General features: G+C 36.6%; 1 protein-coding gene across 4 annotated transcripts in view; it reads left to right on the top strand.

The window, feature by feature from the left end:
• Positions 1–26,182, top strand: part of CACNB2 (calcium voltage-gated channel auxiliary subunit beta 2) — a 182,211-nt gene that overhangs the window by 97,455 nt on the left and 58,574 nt on the right. For 3 of the 4 annotated variants that reach the window (XM_026686401.2, XM_087945458.1, XM_087945459.1), the window contains exon 3: positions 7,909–8,028. In XM_026686401.2, coding sequence (XP_026542186.1) covers positions 7,909–8,028 — 120 coding nt within the window. Of the gene's footprint in view, positions 1–7,908; positions 8,029–15,977; positions 16,058–26,182 lie in introns of all 4 variants that reach the window. The other variant, XM_087945461.1, reaches the window with a different exon arrangement.

The raw sequence follows: 26,182 nt of genomic DNA, 5'->3' as shown, positions 1-26,182 counted from the left end.
ATAATGTAGCCAGATACAGTAAGTTTGGTCAAGATTAAATGTACATTATGCTGACATTGTAAGCTTGTACTCCCTATTGTAGTGAAGCAGAATTAATATACATTCACAATTCCTTCGGTTGCCATTTTAAAACAGGTGTATTCTATGTATTATAAAAAAATGATAAAATAAAACATATAAATATTGACTTCAGTCTCTCAAATTCCATGTAAATAGCATGATTAGGAAAGAACAATACAGACATCTATAAGTATGTTTAATACTTGTCTAGGGTAAATCTGGGAAACAGTAATAGAAATTTTCCAGCCTTTTTTATAACGTGTTAATTAAGAGAGATGGTTTGAATTGCTATTTCTAAGATAAGTACTTGTTTGCCAGACTTCCAACAATTTTCACAAATGAAATACAGTAAAGCTTTCATGTAGTATATAATTTGGTAGTATATTTATCAAATCTGCAACAGTTTATGTCATTTGTGTAATTATATCATTGATATAAATTGTGACAGTTATTGTAAACATTTAACAGGATCTGAAGACCACTAAGATTAATTCATTAAATTATTTTAGTATATTGATATGTTAGTATTGTATAATGCCATGATGGCCAATCTATGGCACACATGCCAGAAGTGCCACACAGAGCCATTTCTGCTGTCATGCAAGCCATCGCCCGGAACAGACCCACTGCGCATGTGTGTGTGCCCCCCCCACCAGGCAGTATCTATTGTGCATTCGCGGGGGCAGATGTGCGTGTGGGAGACGCGCGTGCATGAGCAGGGGGCGGGGTGCAGGCTGGGGTCGCATGTGCATGCATAGAGGTGCACAGTGCGGGGAGGGGTCGCATGCGCAGGAGGTTGGGAGGATTGCACGTGCATTGCATTATGGGTGCAGGCATGTGTGTGCGCGCACGCACACAATTTCCAGCATGCAACAACGAAAAGGTTAGCCATCACTGGTATAGTGAGTATGTACAGTATTGTATTAAGAATGGGGAGATAGACCATTTGTTATTCAGTCATTTCTATATCTTCATGACCCACTGGATATCAATTCACTAGAATTATCTACCAGTATATATTTAAATTCTTGTAATCTTATGGATACTATGCTTGTGTTATGAAACATAGTTTATGGACATCAAACTATGAAGACGTCCAAGGTCCTTTCCAATTGTGTTATTCTTTATTCTGTAATTCAGTATTATAATTCGGTATTATTCTGTTATCTTATAAAGGTAGACCTTGATTTACAACCACAGCTGAACCCAAAATTTCTGTTGCTAAGTGAGACAATTATTAAATGAATTTTGTCCCATTTTACGACCTTTCTGGCCACAGTAGTTAAGTGAATTACTGCAGTTGTTGAATTAGTAAACAGTTAAATGAATCTGGCTTCCCCATTGATTGTGCTTGTCAGAAGGTTGCAAAAGGTGGTCACATGACACTAGGACATTGCAACCATTGTAGATATGTGTCAGTTACCAAGTATCTGGATTTTGATCACATGATCACAAGGATGCTGTAACTGTCATAAGTATGAAAAACTGTCATAAGTCTCTTTTTTCAGTGACATTGTGACTTTAGTGGTCACCAAACAAACTGTTATAAGTCAAAGATCACCTGTATCCATCTTGGTTTTTTATTTTATGTCTTTACACTTTCCAATCTTGTATCTTTTAATCTTGAACATTAGTCTGGCTTTTAAGTATGCTCTTTATTTGGGTGCTTATTTGTTTGTTTAAACTTTTATACCATCCATCCCACTGTGGCTACTACACTTATTACACTTTCAACAAGAGACTCTTTAGTCTTGCTCACTTTCAGGGATCAAAATGATAATCTAATATTAGCACATCAGAAGTGGCTAATGTTTTTTCTGCAATTTTTATTTCTACTATTTTTTCTAATCTAACACAATCATGAAAGTTTCTACATGTAAATTTATTTATTTTAAATAAAAAGGTAGCAATATACATTTCTTGAGTTTGAAAAATTTGATTGTTCTATTGTCCATTCTAATTGAATCAATAGGTTTTATTGTAATCATTGATTTTTACACTATACAAATTTGCAATTAAAAATGCAGGAAGTGTTTTACAGCAAATAAAGATACATACTACCGTGTTTCTCATAAAATAAGGCCGGGTCTTATTTTTTTTTGAGGCCCGAAAAAACAGCTAGGATGTCTTTTCGGGGGTGACTTAATTTCTTCCCCCACACTCACCTCCACCTAGAGCACCCCATGTGCACTCACCTCTCCATGAGGTCGCCACTGGAAGCTACCCAAAGGTAGAGTCACCAGCCGCTTCTATTGGCCAGTAGAAGCGGCCTCGGGGCGAGCACCCACGTGCATTCACCTCGCCACGGAGCTGTTTCTATCAGCCGATGGAAGCTCCCCAAAGGAAGAGTCACCAGCCGCTTTGGGCTGAGGCATGGCTGCCAGCAGGGTGCTCCTGAGAGGAGCGCCCCATGCACACTCTCCTCGAGGCCGTTTCTATTGGCCGATGGAAGCCCCCAAAAGGCAGAGGCACCAGCCACTTCCATTGGCTGATAGAAATGGATTTGTGGCGAGGGGAGTGCGTGTGGGAGAGTGGCTGCAAACTTTTCTTAGCAGAAGGGAAGCGAGCTGAGTCTCTCTCTCTCTCTCTCTCTCTCTCTCTCTCTCTCTCTCTCTCTCTCTCTCTCTCTCTCTCTCTCTCTCTCTCTCACACACACACACACACACACACACACACACACACAAACAAACAGCACCCCTGCTAACCCTGGTCCCTGCACCGGGTCAGCCAAGCCCTTCTGGCAAGGGAAGGTCTCAACATCTGCGGGGTTCCCACGCCGCCCTCCCCTCCCCAGGCCAGATCTTTTCTGGACACCCTGCCAAAATCCCAGGGCAGTTGAACTCCCTTTTCCTGCTGCCGTCACTGGTTTGGGGAGCGGGGGGGGGGCATCGGGGAGGGAAGAGGAGGCAGCAGAGCTCCACTACCCTTAGAAGGGAGATCGGGTGGGCTCCCAAAAGGAGACGTGGGAGCGGTCCTCATGGGAATGCAGTGGGGAAGCGGGGTGAGTGTGAAAGGGTCGCTGCGACAGCATAGGAGGGCGGGAAGGAGCTGGAGTGAAGAAGGGCAAGGGAGAAGCTAAACCATCCTTTCTATTGCTCTGGTGAGGGCCAAATATTTGCAGGGGCTGGTTGGAAAGGCCTAATTTTAGTATGAACCTTGAGTCTTGGGGGGGGAGTTGAATGGCGAAGGCACTCTGCACATGATCCGAGGCAATCCTGCCACTGCTCACGGGTGGCACTGCTAACAGTTGGGGGGAGTCTGAGAACTTCACCGACGCCTCCTTTTCTCTCTCTTTCTCTCTGAGCGCCTGAAAGAGCACCCATCATTAACCAATTAACCAATGCCAGCCTCGGAATCCCTTATTTTGGCGTAATTCGGGATGAGAGAGGAGCCGCAAAACCAGGGACTTGGCGATGAGCTGCAGGTTCTTTTTTTTTTTTTTTAATTGAGTTCAATCACGAGACATTTCTGGATTTCATTGGACGTCTGAGGTGTTCAGAAGAACTTTTGAAAAACTTCCGGGTCTAACTTTGAGAAGCAATGAGTTCGGTCCTCTCAAATGGCGGAGGTTAGGGACGGTCTTTGGAGACCTCCCCTCTCCTTTAGCTGAGGGAGACCTGGGTGATTTTAGGCCAAAAGCTGCCCCAGAGAGATTGATCAGAGAATGGGCAGGAAAGCAAAACAAGAACACATTTGGGCTAAGGCCTTTTCTCCCATTCCCTCCGTCGCAATCTCACAATTTTTATCCAGACACAGATACAGATACACGTGTGCTTTCTCTCCTGCCCTGCTGGTAGATTCAAAGACAACTAATGCACACTCCCCTCATCACAAGGCTGTTTCTATCGGCTGATGGAAGCTCCCCAAAGGCAGAGTCACCAGCTGCTTCTACCGACCAATAGAAGCGGTTGGTGACACTGCCTTTCGGGAGGTTCCATCAGCTGATAGAAATGGCCTCATGGCGAGGGGAGTGCACACAAGCGCTCGCCCCAAGGCCGCTTCTACCAGCTGATAGAAGCAGCTGGTGACTCTGCCTCTGGGGAGCTTCCATTGGCCGATAGAAATGGCCTCGTGGTGAAGGGAGTACGCATGGGCACTCGCCCGAGGTCGCTTCTACCGGCCGATAGAAGCAGCTGGTGACTCTGCCTTTGGGGAGCTTCTATCGGCCGATAGAGCTTCGGGGAGCCTTCGGGGAGCTTCTACTGGTAGTAGATCAGGGTATTCTAGCCTAGGCTACCTGCATGGCACTCCTAAAGCCAAGTTTTCCCTCCCCCCCCATTTCTCTTCACCTTGTGTAGTTATAACGAACGATGTGAGAAATGGTGGGGAAACGCATGGTTTAAATAGGCCTAAATTTTGGGGGCGGGGCTTAATTTTACCTCATGCCTAGAAATCATGCTGGGCCTTCCTATTGGTGGAGACCGTATTGTTGGAGAAACACGGTACTAGTGAAATAATAGGAAGTTACAGAAACACACACACACACTTAATACAATACTTAAACACTACAATATTATTTTAATATATATCTGTTTTAGTATGTATTAAAATTCTAAAACCTGAAACACTAAATCCTGCTAAGGCACTTTATGAAATTCTAGGTACTCCTTTAGCTACAATAGAAATTGGGACCAGAATTGTTGTTATAAAGCAATAAGGTTGTAAAGTGCTACATCAGGTGACTGCATGCCTTAGAGATGGCAATCACCATTGCTGTAACCTGAAGACACATAGATTTTTAAATGGGAAAAGACAGGAGTCCTGGTAAGAAGCCAATGTGCTATGGCATAGTAGAAGTACTGCAGGAGGAATAGTGCAGGCTGTGAGCCTGAGGGAAGCACCAGTGCCGGCCATGAGTGTAAGAGGATTGCCATGGACAGGATAAAAAGTGGGGGTGACAGACCAAAGCAACTTGCAATCTTCTTGCAGGCTTCCTCATTAATCTTGCTTATGGGAATCCAGCAGACAATGTTGGAAATGTCAGTCATATGACACCTAAGTGCCTAGTTGTAATCAGGTGACCAATAAGGGTGCTGTGAGTTCTTTATATTAAAGTGAAATATTTTTCTAATAATGGTGGGTCTTTAGCTTATTTTCTTGATGCATCACAAACAATAGTGCTGTTGTCATTATTTCTCTGCTTTTCCCTAGTAGTAAATATTGGAGTAGTTACCATTTCTTTTTTTAGTGGATGATATTTAGCTTATCAGTCTGTCATAACTGTTCTTTTTTGACATGCACACTCCCATCAGTACAGGTCATTTTATCACTGGAGTGCTCAAGTTCCTCCATAATTAGATGATTCAGTAAACCAGTTTGTATTGTAATGGAACTCATCAGAGAACCACTTACATTTTTAAAAAAACAGGCACTGTCAAGTAAAGAGAAACTCTGTGCATGATCTATTCTTAGATGCTTTCTGAACAATATAAAATAAATTATAGACAATATATCATCTAAGTATTTTCACCATTTAAGAAGGAGTAGAATTTTGAACTTTTGCCACTGCTATTAATTAATTAGGGGGTTGTGTAGAATGTTGCTGTGAAATTAGTCAACACAGACCAACAGAATTTTATGTACATGAATCTTGACACCTTAAAGGTCTGCTCATTTCATGTTTACTTTTGTTTTGGAATCTTTGGTTTGTTTTATTAACTAATCTACTACTATTCAAGACACATAGATACCTGGAATGGAACACAATTGTTATGAATCTATATGAAATCAGATTGGCTTGGTCTTAGATTTCAAAATCCCAATGTCACAACTGGTGTAGAAACATTCTTATCTCTTTCTCAGCTCTAAAATCTATGACTGTTTCAGAACAGTAGACTCCTTGCTCTGAGATATATTAATGTTCCTAGTAATTGTAGTACAAATGGATGATAGGTATGAAAGAAGTAATATGAAACAAACAAAACATTAAAAAGTTATGACATTTACGTAGTTACTTACCAAGCACATCTAAATTATATTAAAGTAACCAAAATATATTTACAATCCTCAAGGCACGTCACAACTTTTGAGCACCCCTAGAGCTTGGAAATTGAAAGTTGAAAAATTTGAAACACGTCATTCATTTTCATCATTCTGGTGTCCAATATACATTTGAAACCAGTTATTATCCTTCAGTACATATATATTTTAACATATGTGGTAAGGCATGTGTTGTTAGCTTTTTGGATAAAAATAAAATATTGATGACAAATATAGTGTTACTAATATTTATGTTAGATGTTAATCAAATGAAAATATTGAAAATAATTAGAGGTGGTCTTTATTTTTACAATACAGTTCTGTTTTTCAAATTCAGTAAAGACCACAAACAGTTCTCAAATATATGGCAAATAATAAAATACTGTATTAAGTATTTCTAATTTCTAAAAACAGTTGCTTTTCAATAGTTTACTTTTGAAATATAAAATAATAATTTGACATAGACTAGCAACACAGTGTGATGTGAGCATCTACATAAATAGCTGTATGTATGGAGCATACCCAGTTCTGTGAAACGCTTCAAAACATTGCTCCCCCCACAGACATTCAAGCTCTGAAGAGACTAAATGAACTTTGCACTTTCAAAACTTACATTTTGCACAGAGTTCATAAAGATTCTTTTGTAAACATTGACTTTATACAGTAAAGGGGGTGGGGGCGAGAACAGTGAAGTAAATTCAGAAATGCATGCACCAAAGGACAAAGTATTTTTTAAAATCAGTCTATTATGCTGATTACATTAATGTGGTACTGTATCTCTTATACTTGGTCTTGATTTCTCTCCTAAATTAATAAAACATCTTTGTATTTTGGTGGCATGACAAATTAAGAATTTACTTACATTGAAACAGAGACCTAGAAAGGTCGTTAAGCTAAAAAGAAAGATCTTGCAGCAGAGAATGGATGGGCAAAGAACTGTGATTCTGCGGTGATTAGTGTTCACATGTATGAGAAACAGTGCTGGGCTCTGCAGCTGCAGACAATAACTAAGCTGTCTGGCTAATGAAGGCCACGTGGATCAGGCTTCTGAAAAGAGCCAAAGGTGGAAGGCTGAAGAATTCAGATATCTGTGTAAGCTATACATTTCAATTTGCTTGGCATATTTTGCATTGCAGGTGGGATGGGGAAGGCACTGCTTGCATCTATTCCGTTTGAATGAGCAGGTTTTCGTTCCTCTGTAGCAGAAAGGGGTGGGGATAGAATTAAAGATATATGTTGTTTATGTAATTATTTGGCATCATTACCTGCAGTTGGTTATTCCTTGACTGAAGACATACTGTCAGACACAATTTGATTTGAAATATTTTCTATTTTTGCTGAATGGTTGAGACAGATCTGAGCCATTATTTTCTGAAGTACAAGAGGTTTCGTTTGAAGAGGTATTTTTCAGTTAAGATATTATCTCTAGCTCATAGCTGCAGTTACAATCCTTTTCAAGGATCATTCCTACCAACTTTGTATTTTTGATCTGGTTAGAGTCAAATTGAATTGCTTCTAGTTTGCTGATATAAATCTATTCTTGAAACAGCTGCACATCCTTTAGCCTGCAGTGCACCATTCGTTCTATTCAACAGAACCTATCTTTGCAAATCAAAAATCATTTGCTGGGTAGAAGGAAGGACAAAACAATAACCATAATTCTGGACAATGAACATTGGTTTTCAGAATGGCTTCAGAATTAAATGTTTCTATGCATTAATTTCTTACGGAGGCTAACTGCAGTTACTGCAGTTAAAAAAAAAGCAGGATTTTCTGTTGGTTCTGAAAAAGAAACCTCACAGAAACATTCTGATTTTTTGAAACAAAATCATAATTGTATTTTTCAACCTCTGTTTTTCTTTTGCTCAGGGTTCAGCGGACTCCTATACCAGCCGTCCGTCTGATTCAGATGTGTCTCTTGAGGAGGACAGAGAAGCGGTGCGGAGAGAGGCTGAACGACAGGCCCAGACACAGCTGGAAAAAGCAAAAGTAAGAAGTTTGGGGAATGATTCAGGGGAATGATTGTTCTAATAAAACAATTACCTGATTCATTTTTGGTGACATCTTTCTCATCTGTATAAAAAGGTACATCCCAAAGGTGTTGTTACTATATAGAAACTAGGTTTGCAAAACAAAAAATATTTAAACTGTATGGGACGAGCAGTTCTCGTTTATATGAACTTTTATGTATAGGTACACGAACCTTCATAATGCAGTGCAAATATCCAAAGGTTACCGTATAAATAAATGGTATACATAACAAATTGCATGTAGTTGTGAACGATTGGTCTTTCATCACATTACAACATATATTTGAGAGAAGAGGGATGATTATTGCTTCTCACATGATGCAAATCACTGTCTCAAAAATTACTTCCTATCTACATTACTAATCTCATTTTTACTGTTTCTGAAAAATAACTATGCTTTTCTGAATATTCCTTGAATTTTTCCTTATTTCTATTTATCTTCAAAAATAACTAAGTTTTTATTTTAAAACTGATTCCCTAATCATATGCTCTGAATTTGATTAATTACAAGCCAGATCCACCTGATTAATTTTTTAAAGAGCATAGATAACATAGGCATTTAAAATTTATTTTTATTACTTTTTTCTTTTGAAAATGAAAAAAAAACAAACATACAAAGATAGTTATAATGTCATACATAAAAAGCAAACATAAAAAGTGCTTAAATAGAAAAAAATACAACAAAAATATATAATACATCATTGTAGCAATTAACAATAATTATATGTATAATTATATAGTTATGTAAATACATATATATTAATTTCTAATATATTTGTATAACTATAATTGTTTTTAAAATTATATTTTGTATAAATCAGTTCCATATTTCATTATAAAATCTGCAAACTAGTCAATCTTATAGAGGTGGCAAGTGTAACCATTGAGGTGGCAAGTCTTTAACTCATTGAGTGAATGGGGCCATTCATTTATATGGTCAGTGTTGCAATATCAGCTTTTTTAGCATAATAAGGCATTTGAGAATCCGTTTATGTTATTTATGTTTGAGTACTGCTGGAGGAAAATTAAAACATGAAGCAAACCAGACATGGATTAGAGCCTCAATTGAGGCCTACCTTGTGATGGTAAGAGTGACAAAACATCACTATTTCTCTGGTATTATTGCATCTGCAGAGTTTCAGCTAATGGCCCTGTTCAAGTTCACCCAGTCCCTCCCTGAGAAGGAGGGCTCAAACGGTTATTTACAGAGCTGTGTAGAACACCTGATGAATAAAATCTCTTGGATCCATTCTCAATTTGAGTCCATTGGAGAGGCCTGTGGAATGGATTTGCCAGATTATCTGGACCTAACGAAGTAGATAGGATCCTTGGATCTGTTAAGGCACCTTCTTGCTTATTGGACCCCTCTTCCTCCTGATTGGTGAAAGCCTCCAGGAAGGTGACTTGTAGGTAGATCCAAGAGGTGATTAATGCATCTCTGCAGGAAGAGGTGTTTCCAGCACTTTTCAAGGTATCCCTAGTTAGCCTCATCCTCAATAAATCATCATTGGCCCCAAGCTCCCTGGACAACTTTTGTCCAGTGTCCCATCTCCACTTTTGAGGATAGGTGGTAGAAAAAGTGGTTTCCTTGCAGGTCTAGAGGGATGAAACAGATTATTTGAACCCCATTTGTACCAAAATTATGGGACAGAAACAGCATTGGTAAAGCTTGTGGATAATCTGCATAAGATACTGCATCTATTCTTGGATCTCCTTGATCTTCAGCAGTTTTTGATTGACCATGGTGTCCTTTGGGGATGGCTACGGGGAAAGGGGCTGAGCAGCACAATATGGTGCTGGCTCATCTTTTTTTTAAGGCCAGGCCCAATTATTGTTAATAGGGATTAAGAAGTCCACTCTTTTGTGGGGGGGAGGGGTGTCACAAGACTCGGACTTTCTTCACTCCTTTTTAACATCTACATGAAACCACTGAGTGAGATTATCTGAATCCATGAGATGAGATATAAATATGCCAATGATACACAGCTCTTTATCTCCATCCCTGGTGTTCCAAGCAATAGTGTGACTGCCTTTTCTAAGTGCCTGGAGGTTGTAAGGATCTGGATGGTGGTCAATAGGCATCAGGTAAAGCTAGGCAAGATTGACTACCTCTGATACCTGGGATCTTTGGATCCAGCAGTTTATGAATATTAACTTTGGAGAGGGTTGCACTACCTCAAACAGATCCAGTGTGCAATTTGGGAGTCATCCTGGACCTATGACTCTTGCTCAAAGAGAATGTTATAGTTGTGGCTAGGAGGATCTTTGCACAACTTTGCATTGTACCCCAGTTGCCCCTTACCAGTATCTTGAGGCTCTGTGCATAATCACTCATACCTTAGTCATCTCTCGGATGGATTACTGCAAGACTTTCTACATGGATTACCTTTGAAGAATATTTGGAAGCTGCATCTGGTGCAGAATGCAATGGCTCACAGTCTTGGGAGCTCCTATGCATGAGCTCCATTGTTGCTATTTGCTTCCAGATTCAATTCAGTATTGGTCGATACTTTTAAAACCCTACATGGCATTGGTCCAAAGTATTTGAGCAGCCATCTGTTCCCAAGGAGACAAGCCAACCCAATTTGTGCCAGACAAACAGGCCTGCTACGGCTCCCATCTGTTAAGATATTGAAGGAGGCAGGATCAAGGAGAAGAGCCTTTTCTGTTGTGGGCCCATCCTCGTGGAACATTATTTTATTGGAGATGAGAACTGCCTCCTCTCGTTTGACCTTCAGAAGGGTATTAAAAGCTTATGTTGCCAGTTGACCTGAAGCCCTGAGTTGGGGCTTACTGGAGGTGGCTTACAGGTTAACAAGCTCTCGTCCCTGTCTCATCCATCTCTTGGTTCTTCTAGTACAGTTTTTAATATTGGTTCATTTTAATATTTAAATTATTTTCAATTGCAAGCCACTCAGAGTCACCTTATAGTGGAAATGGGTGGCATATAAATTTAATACATAGATACATATGTATATGCATGCATACACATATACATAAAATGTTGTTAAGTTGTCAAATTTCATATACTTGATATATAGTTGAAGAGAATATTACCCTCTGAACATTTTAGCTTTTGTTGCACAATCATTATATAGCCCACCACTTTGTCCCAAAACTTGTTAAATATAGGATATTGTAAAAACATGTGTTTAAAGAAGTATTGTTTTTATAACATCTGCAACAAAATTCTATCTTAGACAATCCTTTTTCTACAAATATAATGAAGTTCAATAAATTCTGAATATTTTTTGTTGTATAATTTGAGGTCTATTGACCCTCCTTAATTGCACCACATGTGGACAAACTTCACCATAGTTTCTGTTGGGAAACTGAACATCTAGAACAAGCTAAAGTAAAACACAAAAATTGACAATTCCTGGAAGCCTGGACATAGAGATAAATGACATCTACATACCATTCAAAAGAGACAATCAGAAAGCTAAAAGACCAAATGATCTTCTTCCCAGCAATAAACATCCAGATAAGCAGAGATTAATGCCAAAATTAATTTCATTAAAACTACAGTAATCAAGTAAACAATACCCCAATCAAAGAAATACTAATACAGAAAAAAAGCTAACAGAAAATAAAAGTCTAATCAAGGAACCATCAAAAACAACTCCCACACGTATTGACAGGGGAATTCACATAGAGATCTTCTAACACTGATAATGTCACCTAGTTGTGTTATGAAATATCTGCAAGAAAACAATCAAACGCAAAGAGCATTATGACCTCAGAATTCAGTTCTGAGCTACAGATATTCTCTTTTGATATTGACCCTCTTACTATAAAAGTTAAGATATGCTCCTATTGATTAGGCAATATAGGAACTTCCAATTCTTTATCCCACTCATTTCTTAGCATCTGTATATCAAAAATGATTGATTTATAACAAGTATTTATATAAACTAATGGGTTTTATAGTTTTAAATAATTTAACAAATTGTTTTAATATCTCTGAAATCGAAAATGCTATTGGTCCAAACAATGTTGCTAACAAGTGTAACTCTATATTGCCATTGAGCTACATCTGATAGAAGGTTTTATTCTTAACGTAGCACATCTTAAAAATTCATCTTTATTATCTGTCAATTAGTACAAAGTCAGTATACCAGCTTCCATCCAATTTTCCATATCACAATTTTTTTCATAATTTTTAAAGTTGACTTTCAGATATTTTAAATTAGACATTATACCCAACTTTCTATTTGACACAGTTGTTCTCAGAAATAGGAAAGTTATATTGTGTTTAGACTGTAATATTTTCCATCAAGCCAAAGATGCACAAATCAGAAGTTTTAATTTACAATATTTTGTATTTGACAATTGGTAAAGACAGTAATAATGTTCCAGATTTGGAGGCAGTACACACAATGTTGGCTATAAATCTTTTTTTTAAGAAGAGTTATGTTGGTAATATACTGAAGCAACTAATGATAGAATAGAAAAGAGTAGAATGAAATTCTTTATAGGTGTTGTTGGACACACAAGGAATTTGTTTTGTAGTGCAAATGCTCTCAGTATACATAAAAGAAAAGATACATTCGTCAAGAGTTAAGAATCATAAGGTACAACACTTAATGATAGTCATAGGGTACAATAGCATCAAATCATACTAGGAAACAGTCAATATAAATAATAAGGATTAGTCCTGGAATTATTAAAAAAATGTACTTTGTGAATTTTTGATAGTTTATTCCATATCTGGAATAAAATGCTACAGTGGAGGTTGTCCACCAACTTTATTTTGGTTTTTTCCCCCTTTTTTGTTGGGGAAGAGGAAGGAAACATATTGTAGTACTTCTTTTGATCTGAATTCTTTTTTTTTTTTCATTTAAAATTCCCTTGGATTGCTTGATGGATACCATTTGCTGTAAAGAGAAGAAAAGAAGAGCAAATGGTAGAATTATTGTCTCAGATTCAGATCTCAATGGCTTTTAGTACTGTTCATAATGATGTCTTTCTAAAATGTTTCATTGATGTGGGATTAGACAGCACCCTGCTGCAATATTTCAGTCCTTTATGAGTAAGTAATCATAAAACATCCTCTTGTTTTTTGTATATGGGGTTCATTTCCTGTTCCGATGTGAAACTGTTCACATAGTTTTCCCAGGGGGGAAAGCTATAGCTAATTTATGGATGAAAGTGAACTCAACTAATAGCCAGGAAGCTATAGAATTCGTAAACGAGTGCTGGCTAGAATGAGCCCAAATATAGATGGCAGTATATAAGCTTCTTTGAAAATGGTAATACACCATATTCTGAATCTGGTTTATATCATCAAGTGATGAGATTTATAATTTGGAATTGTTTTTAAACTCTGCTGAATATCCATAACCCGCTCTGCATCCCCGGTTCTGTTTTCTCTCCCTACACCGTCTTCTACGCTTGCTTAATCCGACAACAATCCACAGAGCTCCCAGAGATCTTGCTAGCTCCAATGGGATATTGTGGGATTCTGTATAAGCATAGGTGACTTCAGTTTTGAGTTGCTGTCCTATACTTATCAGGTCTTCTCGACAGTACGTTAGTCCGTTGCAGGATGGAGTAAAATGCAGGAATAAAAAGAATTAAAAACACAAAAAGAAGAACAGTCGTCGGGAGCATTGAGCTGCTGCGACCATGCGCGCCGCCATCTTGGGACAAAGCGTGAGAACTGTATCTCCTCCTTTATTCTGTTTTTCTTGTTTCTGCAAACAAATTGTTGTGTGCATTCTTCTTATCCAGAAGCCCTAAACCAGCACTTCTCAAATGTCTCTGTTATGATTGGGTATTGAGATCTTGTGTTGTTTATTCTAAGAAAAACTACTTTTACCCAGTTTGGAAAACACTGCTCTAAACAATTTAGAGCTAGTGGAGGTCCACTTTCTACCAGTCAAGGGATAACTACCTAACACACGTGAAGAACCTCTGATACAATGAAGACTTAAGACTTGATTATGAATTAAGCAATTGTGAGCTGCATAGCAGTCCCAAACCATAATCTTTCTATCACCACACTTTACAATTAGTATTTGGCTCTTTTGGTGAACTGCTGTCTTTGGTTTTTCCCTAACATGTCTTCTGGTACTTTGGCCAAATAACTCTATCTTGCCTTGTCTGTCTAGAGTACATTGTTCTAGAACTATGGGTCTTTGCCTTGGTGTTCATGAACAAACTTTAATTTTGCCCTGATTGTTTTTTTGGATAACAAACTTTTATTCCTGGCACACCTCCCTGATAGATTTTAGTGCATCTTCCTCTTAATGGGAGACCTGTGTGCTTTGTCGTAGATAATGATGAGAGCTACCTTTAGTCATATTATGAAATGATGGGGTTTGTAGAAACTTCATTTTGCATCTAAGCAAGTTTGCAGTTGTTTGAAGTCACTTGTAGATGGTATTCTGAACAGTGGAATGATTGTTGTCAAATTGTTGGGCAATCTTTTTAAAATTCTTCCAAGACTCATAGGCATCTATAACCTTTCAGAAGACTTCAGAGAGTTCTTTTCATCTAGAGATAGTAACTCCACACATTTCAACAAAAAGAGCAAGTTAAACTAAATGTCTTAGTTTTGAATTAGAAAGCTCCCTCTCCGATTTTTTCTCACAATGGTCTAAACACTTGCATCTGATCTGGTGCCCTTGATTCTACTTTTTGAATTTTGAAGTAAAGGTAGTCCTCAACCTATGATTGAAATGGATCTCCAGAGCTTTTTAATAGACCATTTTAAGGAAGCAAATAGAAGGCTTTGGTGTGATGAGAGGCCAGGCTAAGGTCTTCATTGACATAGGATGGGAGAATGGCAGAGTTAGGGGGCTTTGCAGAATCTCATAAGAGCCAATGACTGTTAGGAGTACTGCAGCAGCTATAATTTCAGAACTGGATCATAAATAGCATTTTGGGGGGTCCACCGTAACTTTGAATGGCCACTAAGTGACAGGTCCAAGTCAAGGACTACCTGTAATGATAAATATAGTGGTATATTTACTTTTTCCAAATATGAAATTTACATTGTTAAAAATTTAAATTACACAAGGAACTACAAAATGTAAACGGTACATTATATTTGTTACAATATATCCCCTTTATCAGTATTGTTGAAATGAAAATCAGGTGTCTCTATGTTGAAATATGTCTCTATAATGAAAGCTCAAACATTTCAATAGAGCGTACTTACTTTTTCACATACTTGTATAGTCTTTGGTGACACACAATGGCATTGAATAGAAAAAACTCTAGACATTTAAATCCTTTCATAGCAAAATATGACTGACCTATTTTTGATGGGTTTTAGTTATTATTTTAACAAAATATGTAATCTCTTCTTCTACTGATTGGCTCTAGGCAGTGAACAATGTAAGAAAAAAAATCATAGAATATAAACAACTAAAATTAATAACAATTCATTTCTAATGAATTATATTATAATTCTTTTTATAATTATAATTATAATAATCTTATGGTTGACCGCCTCTGTCAGCTTGGGCCAAATTGTCTTCTATATGTCTTCTATTTCTGTCTACTGCTTGTCTTCTAAATGCCCACAAAGATAGGCCTTTTCTGTGATAGATTCTGTTTGTGGCCATTTAGAAGGCAAATAGTTTTAGTTCATCATGCTTCTGACTCATGATGATGGAGGGGCCAACAATCAAAATTCGAATTATTTTAAAATAAATTCTTCTAATGCTGTTTTTAAAAGTAAACATTTCTCTCTATTAAGATGCTTATAATTGTGAATCATCATGAGAGCCATTTCTGAGGGCAGAATATATAAACAATTTTATAAAGAAAAATATTTCTTAAATGGAGTAGTCTGACTTTTATTAATTTCTTTCAATGTGTCTAAATCAACTTGAGTCCTTGTAATTCTCTATTTTCTAAAAACTAAATTGTGCGACTGACTTTTATTATTTATTATAGCAAATTTTATTAAGAAAAAAAAGAATTGTCCATAAAAGGATTCAAATTGAATTTGCAGGATTTACAGCAAAACCGAGTGGGTAAGTAGCATTCATTGCTAAATTAATGCATCTTTTACTGATGAGTAAATCTATGTGAATTTTGCTAAGGAATTTGGCTTAGTAATACTGAGTTGGATGCACGGCTAACTCTTATATAATATTTATGACCTCTGGCAAAGCTACCAAGCAGCTGCCAGCAAAACAAGACTACTTAAAACTGTTATTTGCATGTATCAGAACAATGTTCTCCCTTCAGATGACTGAGGAGCAAATTCCACATCTGACATTGTACTGACTGTGAGACAACTTGTAAACAAGAGAAGTAGGAGAGCACTGACATTATCAAGCTGCTAGAACATTGCTGTTTCAGTACTACAAAATTTTAATGGTGTAACTTATTTATTTGTTAATAAAACAATACTGACTGACAGGAAAATATTTTAACTAGATGTTGCAAATGTATAGGAAGATAATTATAAGTGAAAATTGCAAGTATTCTTTTAACTTGTAGATAAAATAAATTTTACCTGACATCTGTGGGGGGGAAAAAACTGGAAACATTCTTCAAAAGTAATACAATGCAAAGGAAAGAGTACAAATCACCCTTGTTCAAATTGTTAAAGGGGTTTCCCCTTTTCTAGATCCCATAGTTGCTTGTAATTCACTTCCCATTTCAATACGGGAGGAGCTTATAGCCTATTTCCGCCAGGAAAAGATGTTACTTCTTTAACATTTTAAAGAGAAGTGCTTTTTATAATACCACATATAGTACAGCTTTACTGAATATGGTATCTTCAAGTTGCAATTAGTAAAATCATTTCTGAATTTTGCTCTTTCTCTTGCTTTTATTACTATTTTTGTTTATTTTTTCAGTTGTAAACATACTTCAACTTCAACTTGAATCCTGTTGCATTGTTTATTTTATTTTTTTACAATATATGAATTGTTTCTTCTAGATTTAAAAATATTTAGTTAATTATTTGAGGACATTTTCACTTTTTAAAAATGCAGAATAATGATATATGTTGCGTTTTCTGATTTGGGTATTAGAACAATTCATAGAAGTCTTGTTGATTGGGCCAACAATTACAGCAGCTATCAAATTAAGACAGTTGTGATTATAGTATATTGAAAGGGATAAGATTGTATTTTCAATATTAAGCAAAAATCAAGAATATGGGAGCATAATCACAAATTGATAGGGGGGTAATTCAAAACTGATGTTAGACAGTATTATTTCACAGGAAGAGTAGTGGAAGCTCAAAGCCAATTTCCAGTGGAGGTAGTTGAGTCAGTCATCAGTAACTGAGTTTAAATAAGCTTGTGATAAATATATGTGACAAAAATTAAAAAATAAAATAAAAATAAATGAATATAAAAATAATAAATAAAAATAATAAAAAATTAAGAAGCAAACAAACAAACAAACTCAAAGGGCAGAATCAATGGATTACTGGGTTTTTTTCTGCCATCAGTTTGTTATGTTTCTATATTATACTAGGAATATAATCTTACTTTTTCTATGCACAGCTTACTGCATTTGCTTAAAATAGAAAAGACAAAATGGGTGTCTAAGAAAAAGTGTTCCTCAGCCATTTATATTTTAGGAAAAATCTTTCTCCCTTTTTTTTTACAAAATGTTATTCAGATACTTTAGTTATGGAGAAATTTCAGCTCTGGACATTAAACATCAAAGTTATATGACATCATTGAAGAAAACTGAAAAGCAAAATAAGATGATGATGATGATTATTATAATCACAACAACACTTAGGGATATGCAGCTCTTTTAAACTCCACTTGGTGCTACTACATGCTTCAGAAGGGGCAGGACAGTCCTTTTTAATTAAATGAAATCAGTTTTTCATTAATTAGAAACTGGCATGCAATAAAATAAAGATCTGATTCTGCCATATTTATTTCTAATAGTGTTTCTGGGCCTATATTTAAGTATTATATTAATTCTTGGAAATTAATAGTGTTCTCTTAGGAAGCATGTTCACGTCTCTGAAAAAAATATATCCGGCCTCTCCCTCCCTCCGCCCCCAAAGGTATGTTTGGATAGTAGAGAGCATGCTAAGAACCAATGGGATTAGCAGTTAGCATTTTTTGCCGGTATGTTTTCTAGTAAATTGATTATGGGCTGTGGGGGCGGGCAGAGGATTAGGCGTATCTACTGTTCTAATCATTTTCAGAATAAGTTGGTTACTCATGGTAACTATTTTGAGAGCATGCCAAGGGTTATTTCAGAAATTTCCAAAGGTTCTAAATATTTGAGCCTTGGAAGATTGTCTAGCTGAGATTTAATGCACCTATAACCAATCTTTTCACTCCATTGTAAATGCATGAAAGAGGTAGAAATAATGTAAGAGGAAAGCTATGATTAAAATAATATATTTGTTGCTTTTTAGTTTTCCATCTATAAATGGAGTCCTACATATTCTTTTACTAACTCTGTGGTTTTCATCATATAATATATTTTTGTACATAATGAAAATGATTTTTAATTCATAAAGATGTTGCACATATAAAATACAGTAGTCGTTGGAAAATAGTAACCATTAAGATATCTTGCTTGAAATTTTTATTTTTATATTTACATACATGCATGCATACATACATATAAATTCTTGTTATCTGTTAGTGGAAAATAGAAACTTTTCTTGTCATTTGAAAATTAGTTTGTAAGCCTAGTTCTTGCAGCTTTTAGTAATTAGTCATAACTGATGTGACAGTATATTGTTTATTATAATGCATATAATAGTACACTAAAGTAGGAGGTCAGTTTGACACTGACTTTAGTAATTCTAGTTAATCGTTGCAAGTTCAGTAAATTGAATATAAAAGAAGCAGTTCTACCTACATAATTATCTGGAGACATTTTCTATTCGAATATTTTATTTCTAAGATGTATACAGGACACTTTCAGTGCTATTTGTCATTTTAAGGGTTGCCTGTCAACAAAACAAAACGGTACTTCAAAAGTATATTAAAAATAATAACAGAGGAGATGGCAAAAATATGTTGGTAAAAGTAGAAGTTTATAGATTGAAAAAAGAACTTTAAAAGTTTGAAAGATTTTAAATGCTGAGAGGATAGAAACTTCTTTTTATCTCTGGCACCAAAGTGACAATAAAAAAGATATAAATTATAGAAATTTTATTTGTATTTATATGTTTTGTGAAAAATTAAATAAAACTTTTATAATAAAAAAATTGTAGAAATTTTTTATAGTATGCATCACCAGAAATGCCTTGTCAAGAGTTTGATTGAAAATATTTGTGCATAGGTAAGATGGTGCATACATTTCCCAATGATATACTGTTAAGTTTTTAAAGTGGCACTATTAATATTGAATTAAGTCCAAAAACAGAATATGATCCATCTCCTAGCCTATTTTAGCTATCCATCACCAGTGTTTTGCATAAATCACTGAGATTAACCATTTTCTTTCCTTGGACCAGAGGTGCTATTCAGCTGGTTTGCACCTACTCAGGCAAACCGGTAGCAAGAATTTGGCGTGGGTCGCCGAACCGGTAGCAACATCTAGCTGGCCACGCCCCCAACCCAGTCACCCAGTTTCCGCTCACTCGCTGCTCACTGCCCCAGTTTAAAGGAAGACTGCTCCCCTGCCCTAGCCATGCATTTTCAAGCAGCCACTTGAAAACACATGACTGTGGGCGGAGCAGTGGTCCGTTAACCTGTAAAAGTGTTCCAAGGCTGGATTCTTCATGGACACTAGAAGTATCGCTTCCCCTTGTGAGTAAAGTGCCTGGAGCAAGAGGGAAAGAACGCTGGGGGAGAGGGGGAAATCCAGCCATGGGGAAGTTTGCAGGAGCTGCAAATGCAGGTCCGTTTACCTGCAGAACTTATCCAATGCTGGATTCACTTCCCCTTGTGAGTAAAGTGCCTGGAGGAGAGGGAATGAAGGCTGACAGGGGTGTGTGTGTGTTTGAGAGAGAGAGAGAGAAGAAAGAAAAGAAAGAAAGAAAGAAAAGAAAGAAAGAAAGAAAGAAAGAAAGAAAGAAAGAAAGAAAGAAAGAAAGAAAGAAAGAAAGAAAGAAAGAAAGAGGAAGGGAGAGAAAGAGAAAGAAAGAAAGAAAGAAAGAGAGAGAGAGAGAGAGAGAGAGAGAGAGAGGTGTGTGTGAGAGAGAGAGAAAGAAAGGAAGGGAGAGAAAGAAAGAGACAAAGAAAGAGAAAGAAAGAAAGAAATAGGAAGGGGGAGAGAGAGAGATAAAACTCTGTGCTATTATTTTTAATTGTTCCATTATTTATCATGTGTTAATATTTTACACTGTCCCTATACCTAGAGTGATTCTACTGCCTTTCTTTTGCCCAGGGCTACCACATATTTTTCAGGGTTTACAGGCATTCAATGTCTAGTCCAGAGCATAAATACATGTGTGTTTAACAGAGTTGAAAGGGAGTTTGGAGGTCTTCTAGTCCAAGCCCCTGCTCAGGCAGGAAAACTGAGGATGAGGTCCTGGGAAAGAATAACATTTAGAAGGGACTTTTGGGGGAACCCTATGCCATTTTAAAGAAATGGCTGTCCAGTCTTTTAAAAATTTCCAGTGATTGATCACCCAGAACTTCTGGGGACAAGCAGGTCCACTGGTTAATTGTTCTCACTGTCAGAAAGTTTCTCCTTAGTTTAGAAATTTCCAGTTTGAGCTTCTTCGGTGACAGACAGAAATCCGTGATCGTGTGCGGTTTCGGTCTGGGCTCACCGCTGGAGCACCCTGAGCCGGCTGGTTTCAGGGCTAAGCCACCCCATAGAGGTGGTGAAGAGGGGGGAGACTGCCAGCAGGTTTGAGGAGAGCCACATCTCTCCTCCTCAGCTGGCCATTACTCCCTTTCCCAAAGGCGGTTGCAGCAGTGGTCAGAAATGGCCACCTCAAAGAAGAACTCAACCGGAAAAGAATGTGCAGGAGGAAGATAAGAAGTGAAAGTTTTGGCTGACCGGGTTAAATTGCAAAAGCAACAACTAAGGTACCCTGGAATTTAAACTTAAAAAAAATAACATCGTTCCCAAAGAAGATTCTGAAGCAGCGAAGGAAAGTGAAAAGGGAAAGGTTTGGGTTTTTTTTCTTCTCTCCCTTTCCCTATACAGACAACTAAGAGACTTAAATAAGAAATCGGGGGGAAAATCCACTTTGACATCAACAGGCAATTAAGCTGAAAATAAAACAAAATGTCAAAGGGATAATAAAGATTTCTGGATACTTAAAAGCTTTTGAAAGCCTGAAAGGAGAGAAAAAGAATAAAAGGGCAGGATCTGGAAAAAAGGGAAGAGACTGCCTGGAATTAAAAGGAATCTACAGTAAAACTTCAACAAGACTTCTAAAAGATACATTTTAACTGAAACTTGGCAACTAAATAGTAGAACCCCAGGAAAAGAAAGTGAAAAAAAAGCAAAAAGAAACAGCTTGCGTGTATTTGGATTACTTGGTGATCTTTGGACTCTTGGTTATTGCATTTGAATGACTAAAATTAATCGGGTGGTTGTTTAAAAATTTATACAATGGCATTACTTCTGGATGAATTGAAAATGGAACTTAAAAAGTACAAAGAAGATGCACAAGAAGGGAGGGGTTCTTTTGGCTTCGTTTTTCAATTCTTAGAAATTGAGATTTGGAACTATGAGAAACAACAAGAAACGTCTGCAAAACAAGAAGACTGGGACAAAGAAGAAGCCATCTTTAATGAACAAGTAATTCTATGTGGGGAACAAAAAGGAAAGGGGGGGAAAGAGAATGGAGAATTTAAGACTTAAAAAAACAACCAAAGAAAAGAAAAATAATTCAAAAAATAAGTATAATATTGGAAAGCAACAGAAGAGGGGAATACAGAAGAGAGAAATAGAGGTAGAGAGACAAGGGAGTAAAAAGGGAAGGGAGAAGAAGAGAGGGAAGAAGGAAAGGAAAAGAAGTTATAAAGGACAGAAACAAGATATAGAGAAACGGCCTATTTAGAGATAATGGCTGAAAATTTAACTGAAAAAGGGATTCTGTAAAGGTACATACGATTGTATTGTTATATTAGTAATAGAAACAATTTTAGAAAATTGGAAACAATGTATGATTAAAATGAGGGATAAAATAGTTGCTGTAATCTACTGAAATGTTTGTTAATAAAATAAATGAAATAAAATAAATGAGAGAATTGAATTAGGAAGGGACAGGAACATTTTAATTAGTTAATGTTTTATAAAATATAACTGAAGAGGAGAGGATTAATTATGGAAAGTTTATAACTGTTCACATAGAAGTATGATATTTAATTGAAAAGTAATGTTAAAGAAGTTAAGATTTTAATGAATATTAATATTAATGATAGAATTGAATTGGAATGGAATGTGTTGTTTTAATTACATATATTTATAATCTTTTTTTTAAAGAATATAGTGTGTATTTTAAGAATGTACCAAGCAGAATCCGAATGGAAGTTATGTATTATATTGAATGTTATAACTTTAAGGTATATATTGAAGCTTAAATAAGAGTTAAATGGATAAAATTAAAAGATATAAAGGTGTCATACTCCAATCAGCAACTACAGGAGAAACTTTGTTTAATGAGAAAAGATAATATGAAATTGAAACAGGACAGACAAAAAGTATAAATATAATGATTTGAATTGAGACGAGATAATTAAAATAAAATTGAGAAAATTAAAAGAGGGGAGAAGCTATGTAGAAAATGTAAAACAGTAATAAGATATGGAATAGAATATAAAAATGAGCATGAAATTGAACTTGTGTCTGTACGAAGATATGTAACCCGGGATTACGCTACTTTCAAAAAAGATGTTTTATTTGTATTTTTTTGTGAAAACTCAAATAAAATTTACAAAAAAAAAGAAAGAAAGAAAGTTTCTCCTTAGTTTTAGGTTGCTTCTCTCTTTGTTCAGTTTCCACCCATTGCTTCCTGTTTGCCTCCTGGTGCTTTGGAAAATACATTCCCCCACCTTGCTTTGTGGCAGCCCCTTAAAAGCCTGTTGCCTATATCACACTCTTCAGTAAAGCATGTGAGCCATTTTCTCCTTTCAGTGGTCCATGAAAGTATATCTATAGTATGCAGATAATAAAGTCAAAAAAGGTGAACAACATTTTTACAGAATTATAGATAAGTTGAGGCTGGGTGAAAAGGAATGGTGGGAGGGGAGGGGCCAGGTGAGGCACCCCTTGATGTGAGTGACATTGAGTTGGCCACACCCACCCAGTCACATGACCACCAAGCCACACCCACCTAGTCACAAGACCACCAAGCCACACCCACCAAATAAGCCACACCCACAGAGCTGGTAGTAAAAAAAATTGAATTCCACCACTGCCTTGGACTATTTCTTTTGTAAAGTCAAAATACACATGCATCTTTTACATTCGTACATACAGACTCCTTATTTTTCCCTTTACATCGGCTGTATCTAAACCAGGAAGTTCAAACTAGTGATATTATGACTATCATATTTAAAATAAATAAGAATAGTAAGTATGGTTTATAGCTGTGTCAATATATTTGTTTTCCCCAGATATTAGGAAATAGTTATTAATTATTGCTTGTAGAAAGGTGAGAACACAGAAGTTGCTAATGCAGCAAGAGGCTTTTACAAATCTCTGATTAATAAGATAAGATTGGATGATGAAAGTAGGTCAGTGTGTGTCCAGTTTTGGAAAGTATCATTTACTTTGGAAACTTAATCTAAAATGTTTTGCCCATTGGAATTACTATAATCTGAGAATAATGCAAACCATGCCTGTCATAACTATATTAGTAAGCATTTCATCCATATCAACTCAGCTGCTCATTAAAATACATTTATCTAAAGAGGGTTTTTTACTGTTTTGCTTTATTTGTGACTGTTACAAAATGTTTCAAATTGGCCTTGATAGTTTGAATATTTAAAATACATTTCACATGAAAATTAAAGCATCATAATTCTCTTTTTGGGAGACTAAACACAGATCATATTACACAACAATCCTTTCCCATTTCCCCTTCTCACTTTCCCTTTTAATGAAAATGGGATTTTTTAAATAATTCAACTTGTTTTTTCTCATTCTCTTCCCAAATTTGTGACAAAACTTTATCCAGAATTAGTCATTGATTCTGTTCTTGTCAGGCATTAACAACAAGCCCCACACAAATAGAATTCAAGTAAACATTTATTATGTTCTGCCTGTAATATAGGAATACTAGCGCTAAAGGTAATGACTGACCCATATTATCCAATTAGTTTCTATGATAAATGCAGGACTAGAATCTAGTTCCCTTATTCCTAGCCCAAAGACTTTACCGCTGGATGAAACTGGGTCTCCAAATTCATCATATGAATTTTTTTTTTACATGTATTTTTCCAGCTTAAAGTCTTACATACATTTGAAGATGACTGAAAAGGTGTCTGGACCTAGATTACATGGACTGGAAGAAGAAAACTAATGAAAATGTGCCAATGTGAAAATGTGAAACAAACTGTAGAGAAAGAAAAGCATGGTCTGAATGATTAGGAAAAGCCAGGAATCCTTGCTGAAGGAAATCTATCAAGAAAAGCTGTTAAAAACAACAAAGATTGAATTAAAGCATTAATTTTAAAAAAATGAAAATCTTATTTGTTAATTGGAAAAACAAGCCAATACATAGTCAGTGCTTGAAGAATATGTAAGGAAAAGTTGATAAAAACCTACTGGGAGTTGGTTTATACCAGGAGCATTACAGAAAGAAATTGACAATATTATTTTAGCTGCTGCAGAACAAACTGCCAATAATTGCATGAAGGCAAAAATTCAACATGTAACAAACAGCAAATTTTCCCTTTGTAGTAAAGGGATGAAATAGTTCATCATTTGATCAGTGGCTAGAGGAAAATTTCACAAACTGACTAGAAGCAATATCATGATCATGTTGACAGAATTATTAATTAGAAACTTTGCTAGAGATTTGGTTTGAAAGTAGTAAAAATTACTGGCACCATCAAACTGAGAGTGGTTTGAAAAATTAGTGGATTAAGATCTAATGCAGGGGTGTCAAACTCAAGGCCCATGGGCTGGATATGGCCCGCAATGTGGTCGGATCTGGCCCATGTGGCCATCCTGGAAACAGTAAGGGTCTGACCCACGTCACTTCAGCCTGGGCCGGCCCCACCCATCCCAGCAGGTGTGCATATGCACAGGAGGCAGCAGGTGCATATGCACACTGTCACTTTGAGCTCCATTCCAAATTCAAGAAAGAAATACTTAGACTCTTTAGATTAGAGAAAAGATATCTTTTACTGAAATTGAAGTGGTAGCAACCATAGAATTCTGAATCTGAGAAATTAGGCGTGCAAACCACATATACAAAGTGATGGAAATGTTCCCACCCCCAATATTTCAAATGATTCTTCCAATTAAAAGTTGTGAATATGATCATGTGGACATCTTCAGGTGGTGATGAGGCTTCTGTCCATTGACCTTGGCATATTTTGATAAAGGTTTGCAGCTGCGAGAGAAAAGAAAGCTAGCGAAAATAGAAACCTAAGCAAGAATTTATACTCCCTCCCTCCTCATTTTACACAACACTAGAATGTAACACCTCCAGCTCGCTTCCCAGACTTTACCCCCTCCTCCCCCCATTACTTATGGCAGCCAAAAGATGCAAAGCAATAGTAGAAGATCTTGAAGACTGACATTCGGCCCTCCTAGAAAAAAGACGTTAGTCCTACAAGAGAAAAAGGAAGATTAAAGATACTAATTAATAATCAGTTAAATAAAATTGATACATTTCTAGGGTTTATCAGGATACTTTGTATGAAAGGCTTTGATCAGTTTAGGGGCTCTTTTTCATTGACCCACTCAGCTTGGGAAGAAGGGAAGTGTTTCCAAGCTACGAGATATTGAAGCCGACCCCTCCATTTGCGAGAGTCCAGAATTTCTTTAACTTCAAAATGTTGTTCACCTTCGATCAGCAATGGTATAGGAGGATCAGTCTGGGTTGGTCTTAAACCAGAAGTATGTTCAGGTTTTAACAAACTAACATGGAAGACTGGGTGGATTCGTCGAAGAGTTTTCGGTAACTTCAGTTGGACTGTCACAGGATTTACGATCCGTTCAATCGTGAAAGGACCCACATATTTAGGACCAAGTTTCTTCGACTTTTGAGTGGTTTGTAGATATCTGGTGGACAAGAA

This window comes from Notechis scutatus, chromosome Z (genome assembly GCF_049901735.1).
Source record: "Notechis scutatus isolate UNSWTSFEM ecotype Mainland chromosome Z, rNotScu1.2, whole genome shotgun sequence".
Classification (NCBI taxonomy): domain Eukaryota; kingdom Metazoa; phylum Chordata; class Lepidosauria; order Squamata; family Elapidae; genus Notechis; species Notechis scutatus.
The sequence above is the reverse complement of the archived record's forward strand: the minus strand, read 5'-3'. Positions and strand labels throughout refer to the sequence as shown.